Source organism: Anarrhichthys ocellatus, unplaced genomic scaffold (assembly GCF_004355925.1).
Source record: "Anarrhichthys ocellatus isolate YVR2014 unplaced genomic scaffold, GSC_Weel_1.0 scaffold2051, whole genome shotgun sequence".
NCBI lineage: Eukaryota > Metazoa > Chordata > Actinopteri > Perciformes > Anarhichadidae > Anarrhichthys > Anarrhichthys ocellatus.
Window position 1 is genome coordinate 1 of NW_022282025.1, and position 8,803 is coordinate 8,803.

The 8,803-nt window shown below is 40.7% G+C and overlaps 2 protein-coding genes across 2 annotated transcripts; one reads left to right on the forward strand and one right to left on the reverse strand.

The window, feature by feature from the left end:
- Positions 1–28: 28 nt before the first annotated feature.
- Positions 29–2,856, reverse strand: LOC116378088 (protein virilizer homolog). The gene is made up of 3 exons (XM_031839903.1): positions 2,751–2,856; positions 2,176–2,288; positions 29–897 (listed from the first exon to the last, which is right to left on the reverse strand). Exons 1-3 carry the CDS (start codon positions 2,829–2,831, stop codon positions 801–803), a joined length of 291 nt encoding a protein of 96 aa, XP_031695763.1. The 5' UTR covers positions 2,832–2,856; the 3' UTR covers positions 29–800.
- Positions 2,857–3,784: 928 nt separating this feature from the next.
- Positions 3,785–8,799, forward strand: LOC116378087 (epithelial splicing regulatory protein 1-like; the record flags this gene model as incomplete). Its single annotated transcript, XM_031839902.1, has 11 exons — positions 3,785–4,122; positions 4,544–4,708; positions 4,834–4,950; positions 5,314–5,425; positions 5,935–6,078; positions 6,702–6,756; positions 6,874–6,984; positions 7,123–7,255; positions 7,409–7,451; positions 7,707–8,023; positions 8,752–8,799. Coding segments are annotated over exons 1-11 (1,377 nt in total), but the record flags the coding sequence as incomplete, so codon positions are not given.
- Positions 8,800–8,803: the final 4 nt, after the last annotated feature.

The window sequence follows — 8,803 nt, forward strand, 5'->3', positions numbered from 1 at the left end:
TAAAAAACTTAACTTAAAACATAACCCATTGACTTATAAGTGTTCCAAAGTAGATTGTAGGTATAATTTTAAGAGGTCAGAAATCAAAAAGCCTGGACAATGTCACCAACATTTAGCCAACATGATGCCAGAAGGAGCAGCAAGGTTTCCCTGTTATTGTTTGTATTATTGTAAGATTTGGGCATTGCGCAGATCATCTATATCCCAATTATCACCTCAGCTGACAAAAACAATTCTTGTCCACAAACGTTTCAGTCAAATTAGTTTTTGACATTTGGAAGAATCTTAAAATAGCAACCAGACTGGTTTAAAGAAATAAAAAACTACTCCCAACTTTCCCAGCAGAGATAATAACTTGGGTGTGTCGTATTTAGTTTTCAACAACTCTTACACAATACACACCTCTCAATACAAGTCCACGCTCGGGTGCTACTGTGCACACCTCTGTTATTATGAAGGTAGAATAAAAATGTTGGACTCAATCATTCCACTCTTCATCCATCACACCAGGACCGACACGTTTTGCGTCACTTTCAGCTACTTTGTGGGCGAGGTTGAGTTTCTGGAGAGACCAGTTAGCCAGCATGGGAACAAAGAGACTTGAATATGGGTGGGTGCAGGTGCACACACGCACGCACCGCTCTGGTCTGAGAACAGGGCTCAGATGCTACCACGACTGGTTCTACAGGTGAGACAGACATCTGCATCTGAAGCACTTTTGGAACATGACCAGGAAATACAGAGATTAAGGAGAGGTTCAAAGTAACACAGAAACAAGGGGAAAGAAGGGGAAGGGAAAATCATTCTGACCTGCCCAGTCTGTGGAACGTGGGGTTGTTGGGTTTGGTGGCATTATTAAAGAACAGCTCTAACTGGAAGGCATGAGGTGATGTCTCCCTGGAACACACACACACACGAACACGAACACACACACACACACACACACACACACACACACACACGCACACACACACACACACACACACACACACATTAATGTGGCAGTCATGGCTCAATCTCCTTCACTCCAAACAACTTTATTGAGTATTACGTTAAACATCAAGATAGGAGTTGGCGATCATTATGACAATATAGTCAGTGGCCACTTTATTAGGTACACCTGTACAATCTATTGCAATGCAAATACAACAGCCATAAAATATTTTATTTGTAATGTTCAGTATTTGTTGTCACTGTTGGAAATGTGTAGACTGAATTGTATGTCTATTATTATGATCCTATGGGTGGTGTTGTACTGGACTGCATCATATCGAGAGCAATTTAAATTGTTTTTGTCCTTACTCACAAAAGAAGGGGAAGAATATGAGCAGCACTAACTATGACCTCAGTGCTAAAACATATAAATCAACTAACACCTGTATGACCATGTCAACAAAAAGTAAAAAAAAATAATGGCATCTTAAAAAGTAGACTTTATGGCAGAACAGTTGTATTTGTCTGGATTAGATTGTACAGGTTTATCCAATAAACAACTAATGTGTGTAATATGAGACAATATACATTTTTATTTTTATCTAATTTGCTGAACTAGGCAAAACAGACATTATTCATAATCACCTTAACAGATGTTTGACTCAATTCACTTCATCACAACTGTATAGCAATACTGCGACACATATTATGACATATACCCTGATAGAGGATTATATTTATAATGTTACAACCCCTACACAACATAGTGTCATGACCTGCTTTGGTCTGTGCACTGATGAGCACTGAGCCCATTCGTTCAGTTAAATTACATCACACATACCCAACAGGCTCAGTGGGAATCGAGATCCACACAACAACGAAGCTCAGGTGTCAAAATACTTATCTACCCACACACAGCTCAGGTATCTGTAGCAAATAAACTTATCCAGAGGTGAGCTAGCATTGGCAATGAGGTTAAGGATTTCCTGCAACAAGGGATGAGCCATCTAGCTTTTCTGTCTCTGATACCTTGAGTGGGTACCTGCTGATACTGAAGAGCTTTACAATACCAATGCTCTTTTTTTTTTACCAGATTTACAATCTGTATTCCTTAATATGAAGAAATAATGTATTTAATTTATTGCAAGGTTGCTTTAATAAACTGCATTTGGTTGATATAGGTGGACCTAATACACTAGCTACTTACTGTATTCATGTTTGAGATATCAATATTGCTCTTACCCAAATGCTCTGTTGTCAGGTACGTTGCTGTGTGCTTTGATCCCTGGAGGAATGACCCGCACTTCTGTGATCAGCACCCCGCAAGGAAACCGCACCACATCCACGTTGGTTAACTGAAGAGCATTGAACATCATAATACAAATACAAACATTGAGATTATAAATGTCTTCAGTAACCACACGAACCAAAAATGATACTACAGACCAGAACAGTCTATTTTGCGAGACTTACAGTTAGCATTAGCCACTAAGCTGACATACAAACAAAATGCGCAAGTGTGCAATAAACAAAAGCGGCGGGGCGTGCTAGGATTATGTAAATACAATTACATTTAAATAATGTATTTAGTACAATTATGTGTAGATTTAGTCAGGTGTGTAGTGCAATAAAAGCTGGGAATTGCAACGTTATCGCAACAACCACGACACAACTGCTAATGTTAGCTATGTTGACATCGCTAGCTTGGAAGTTTAGCATCAATCTTCAAAACTCCTCAATATGCGCGATATGAGTATTGAATGCAGACAGCTCTACAGTTAATATATGAGAGGGTGGTAATGCGTGAGATATATTACCTCTGCACTCTGGTGCTTAAACGTATCTATAAAAAGAAGCTCGGTTGAAGTGTCCCCCGCCATCGCTTTCTTGCTCTCCATCGGGCCGAGGGTACACTTCCGGGTTGGCGAGTACTTCCGGAGCATGATCAACCACAACGCGAGCGCTCCGACATAAACACAAACAAACATGCATAAGAAATTGATTAACATAACAAAATATTAATATTAGCCTACTCTAAAGAGAAAAAAGCAACACTTATGTCTAAATTATATTACCTCATCAAAAAGTATTGCTATTTATATTAATATTAGCAATATGCCTATGAGTAATTGTATTCCTGTTGTTGTTAAAGTGATGGAAGATAATAGCCTACATGACCACTTATAATAAGTTATGATTCATATTTCCATACCATATAATATAGTATATTGTAATAGCATGTTCATGTTTCTCAATGAAAAGAGGGTGAAAAGACAGTTGCGGTCAGTGTATACGTTTCAGGTGTATTTGTTGTTTGCTTAATAATAGTTTTTGAAATGTAGAAATTATTTAATGAGTTGAAATTAAACATAAACGTAAAAGTATAACTAGGTACACTACAGGCTTCATAAATGTTCCGGCATTTAATCATTTCTTTTCATATGGAAACACTTAATTCGTGCAATATTTTTGCGTGGATTTCATTTCATTTTTATAAATACAAATGTGTTATATTTTTGCTGGGTGTCCTTTATTGTCAACATACTTAAACCTTTCAACGAGATGTGTCATTACTTTTATTCTCCTTAGAAAGGCCGGTAGCTTAACCATTTTACCCTTGATACCTTCCAGGGCCCGTAAATTGTTATACATTAAGATACTTAAATTACTTAAATACTGAAAAGTATTATGCATGAGAATGTACAGATATCCACGGTATCCTCCATGGTCTGCCACGTCCTAATCAGTAAACCACCTGAAGGAGGGAGGGGGCCGGTCGAGAGTCACGTGGTCACACAGGTAGATGCTTTACAAAAACGAGGAACGTTCAGCCATTACTCCGCGATGGTGACTGCGGGAGGATTCACGTAAAATTCAACACGCGACGAAACTTGGATTTACGGACCTCACCTTTACGCTCAGGTGTCAAAGTAAAGGTGTTTATACCTCGTGGCTCCTGCATGTGTCTCCTCTCCGGTGTATCTTCAGTTACTGTCCTTTAGCCTACTTTTGTGCAGCATTAGATTAGGGTTTTTTTTTGGATCTGTTTGTGTTCAGATGACGGCACAGGTAGACTACCTGGTGGTGGTTTTCACCGCCACATCTGGCGCGAGCGGAGAGCTGCTGGGATCTGACGAGAAGGAGCTCGAGCAGTTGGTTTGGCAGCTCGTGGATGTAAAGAACAAAACGGTAAAACATTGTAATAGACTTCTTATTACACTTAGTTATCGTTATTCTAAAGCAGGTGTTGTAGTGGTAAATAAAGGAGCAGACAGGTAAACAGGGCAACACTAGTAGGAAATAGACTCAAATACAAACGACAGGCATTTATAATAATGCCATGACTCAGGTGAGTAAACATATGAGCTCAAAATAGGCTCTGAAGTTATTCAGTATAATTAGAGGACAGATATATTCTCCTAATGATGTCTCCATTGCAAGGTGTTTAAACAGAGTTCCTGCTTTTGTTGTTCTTCTATGGGATGATATTAATGTAATAAAGCTCTATATTACCGACATTTAATGCTATCGCAGCAGCCTACGGCTTGTGAGTTTCTAGGGAGGCTTCTGTTTCAAGACTGACGTGTTTTTTTCTTCTTCTCTGAACCAGTTGGGCAAGGTGAATGAGCTCCTCATTAAGCCGGACCTCTCAGACTTGACTGAGGAAAAAGAGGAGGAGATGGAGGATGGGGTGGAGGAGAGCGTGGAAGAGGAGAATAGATCTCAAGCAGATAATGTCTCCACAGCTACAAGTCTTGAGACCGCATTAAACTTGGTAATAACCTCACTGGAGTTATTAGAAATAAGCATTTTTATTACATAGTTATTATTACTGCTGCCTGAGGATTTATTACGACTGTTTTCATTTCTTTCCTAAATGTTTGGCTCCTGTTTTTGCAGTTTCATCTACAACTGACAAACGAGGTGAACAGCGCGGGCGCAGGCACGTCAGCGTGTTTGTGTACAGACGGGGCCCTTCACATCCGCCAAGTGATTCATCCCGAGGCCGCAAGCAAGGTGAGTGAGCTGGATGGGTGAATGCCTTGCAGCCAGGGCGGATGTTCACTCGGCGCTGCAGGAACCTTCAGAGCTCACACAGTCACAAAGGGATGTGTTGTGTCAGCACTGTGCTCCTGGTTGAATTTAATGTCACGAGGAAAGAGCCGCTAACACAAACCTGTTTAATGACATACGCCCATGCACATACTTGTGCACATGAAACAACACCTCCACAATGAGGCGGATGGAATTGTCTTAAACCTGTGTAAAGGGTTGCACAGAGATTAATCTACTGGCTTGAGCAAACACCAATGCAATAAAACAGCAGCTGTCGATTGGCCTCGTGTTCACATCCGTTTCTTTAACTTCTTCCCCCTCCAGAACATCCTGGTCCCAGACTGTTTCTACTCTTTCTTTGACCTTCGGAAAGAGTTCAAGAAGCACTTCCCCACATCTGACCTCAAGGCTTTGAATGTACACATCATGGCAGATTGTATCCTTTTAATATGTCAGCTGTTTACATTGGGTGCGCCAGCGAACGTCTGTGAACTAATACATTATATGTAATGCATTTAATGTTTAAGTGTATTTTAGACCGTTGATGGTTATTTATCTGCATGTTCAGCTTGATCTTTTGAGCACACATCGCTCAGAAACACACAACACATACATTATAAGTTTATAAGCCTCGGGGTGTTGGCTGCAAGACTAGAGGTTTTGAAATGCAAATAAGGAAACAATGGCAGCACCTTGCTGAGCGCTCGGTGAACGAGTGTGTGTTCAGCCAACAGGACAAACTCCACACACACACCCACTGGAACAGGATAACTAACATCTCTGTGTGGGTTTCTCTTGTTTCTCTTTCTTTCTTTTTTTTCCTCCATTGTCACACAAAAACATACATTGTACATACAAAAACCCGTACTCTCCGAACTGTTAAGACTGTTTTATTTATTTCTTTGGCTGTTCCTTGTTTGCTTTCCTTGACTGCCTCCTCCTCAGCTCTTAGTGTACCTGTTGATGTGCCCGCTATGTGGGACCCCTCAACCACACAGGATCCGTCAGCCATATTGCCTGCAGGAATAGCAGTCCAGCAGGTCCAGGTTATGGGCAGCATTGTCCTTGCCCTGCTTTCTGAGCCATTAAGTGAGTCCCATATGTGATTTTACACAAAAGTGAAAGATTAGGGATTTGTCAGTTAGTTCGACATAAATTAGTTTACAGGGCAGATAAGAAAAGAGTGCAACTTCAAAGGCAAAAAAAGGATAATTAAGGAAAATGGAACTGAAACAGAAAATTAATGAGCAAGTATTTTGGTAATCAATTAATCGTTTCAGTCATTTCTCAAGCAAAAATGCCAATTATTTGATGGTCTCAGCTCCTCCAATGTTGGATGCTTTTTTGCCTTTTTTGGCTTACATACTTGTAAACTGAATATCTTTAGATTATGTCCTATTGGTTGGACAAAACAGGATATTTGAATATCATTTTCCAGCATTTTTTCCCCATTTTCTGACTTCTCTGCCAAACAAACAATCACTCAATAGATAGAGATAATAAAAGGCAAAGTCATCCACAATGACATTTATTGTGAGTTGCAGCCCTTAAGTGATTTGCTGTTTGTGTTGATTTCTGTAAAAGGAACCCTAAGTTAATAAATGCTTGAGGCCATTATCATGTTGATTACAAAGTACTAAAATAAGTTTTGGCTATGTGGTCGGCTTTCTGATCTAATTTTGGAAACCAAACTCTAATGCTTTCCCCATTAGGCCACACGTTTTCTACCCAGGAAAGAGTTAGTGAGAAGTTTGAGACTGGCACTTGGTAAGTAAAATTTGCTCAAGATAAATATAATTTTAGTTCTCTGCCTCTGAAATATACTACATCCACTCCTGCTGTGCTAATATCTCAGTGTGTGTGTGTGTGTTTGTGTGTGTGCAGCAGTAAGATGGAGAAAGTGTGTGACAACACGGTCATCAGAGCTAGAGGGTTGCCCTGGCAGTCTTCTGACCAGGACATCGCTCGATTCTTCAGAGGACTCAACATTGCCAAGTATGTTGTAGCTACATTAACGGCGCTCTCACTTATGAAGGACTTGTATTGATCGGTCAACATGATATATTTATTGAAACCTGCTGCTGACATAAGGTTTAACATCCTCTGTAACATTGTGTACGTTGTGTTGTTTAGAGGAGGGGCTGCGCTGTGTCTTAATGCTCAGGGGAGGAGGAACGGAGAAGCGCTTGTTCGTTTTGTCAGTGAAGAACACAGAGACCTGGCACTGCAGAGACACAAGCACCACATGGGCAACAGATACATAGAGGTAACCCGTGTGAACCCTACTAGTTGTTATTAGTTAAGTGAATAAGCCACGCTACCTGAACCTAATCTCTTATGCGGTTTACCTTGTTTCATTGCAGCTACACCTGAAGTGACAATAATTCCTTGTTTCTGTCTTGTTCCCTTCTAATGGCAGGTTTACAAAGCTTCAGGAGAGGACTTCCTGAAGATAGCAGGAGGTGAGCAGATATAACCACGTGTACTACATAGTATTTTACCTTATCAGCAGCAAAACTAGGCATCAAGTAAAATTAGGTTAGGTGTTTTGTGCCCAATATAGTTTGACCAAATTAAGTCCTGAAAATATGCCATCGAGAGTGCTGCTCCAGGAAGGAAAACTTAATTCTGTCTTAATCTACTATGTGATCATTTCTATTTATATACTGTACTTGTGGTTAAATAGGTGTGTGTGTGTCCTTCTGTGTGTGCGCCAGGTACCTCCAATGAGGTAGCAATCTTCCTGTCCCGTGAGGACCAGATCATAGTGAGGATGCGAGGTCTTCCTTTCACCGCCACACACGAGCAGGTGCTCACCTTCTTCTCCCCGGAGGATCTCAAAGAGACATGTCCGGTCAGCGGAGGGAAAGATGGCATCCTATTTGTTCGCTATCCAGACGGCCGTCCCACTGGTGATGCCTTTGTTTTATTTGCCTGTGAGGAACACGCCCAGTGTGCTCTGAGGAAACACAAGGAAATCCTTGGGAGAAGATATATTGAGCTGTTCAAAAGTACGGCAGCAGAGGTCCAACAGGTACGGCAGGGTGTCTGTCTGCATGTGGGTGTGCTTCTTTGTGCAGTGTGTACTAGGCAAAGTGCATATATTTGTGTGTGTGTTCATTTTTAGCTTGTAGAAAGTCTTCTATATGTGTCCATTTCTTTTTGTATTAAGTTTTGTTTGTGTGTGTGGTTCTTTTATTCTCAGGTAGTTGTAGTAATCATTATAGTAGGGCTTATGGGTGGGGACCTGCATAGCAAAGTGTTTCCCTCAACACAAATGTGAAACATTACTCGTCCCTTTTTTTGTTGGTCTTCCTCAGTCTTTCTCCCTCTCTTCTGGACTAATTTTCTTATCTTCACGGGCCGATAAGCACACAACCCGCAACCATATCTATGCAGACGCTTCTCCTCATGCTGTTACGCATGACAGACTGAGGAGTTTTATTGATCCTCTCCAGAAAAAACAAACCAGCAAGCTTCTAACTGACGTTTCAACACACATTTAAACACTGCTGTTGTACACAAGTTGTGCGCTAAAAGTTGGCCTATGCTGCATGTGTCTCAGTATGTACGCACTTTCTTGATTTTTGAATTTTAATTATTGATAGCAAGTACGTTTTATGGTGTTTGATTGTAGTATTTTTTTTTTTTTACAAATTATCTTCAAAAGGGGAGAAAGTCTTCCCTGAACTAGACTCAGTTTGAATCAGTTCTGCATCCTTGACTGGCAGGGTATGTCATTTTTAACTGTGTGTGTTTTAGGTGTTGAACCGGTACTCGTCAGCCCCTCTGATCTCAGTGGCCCCTGCCCCCC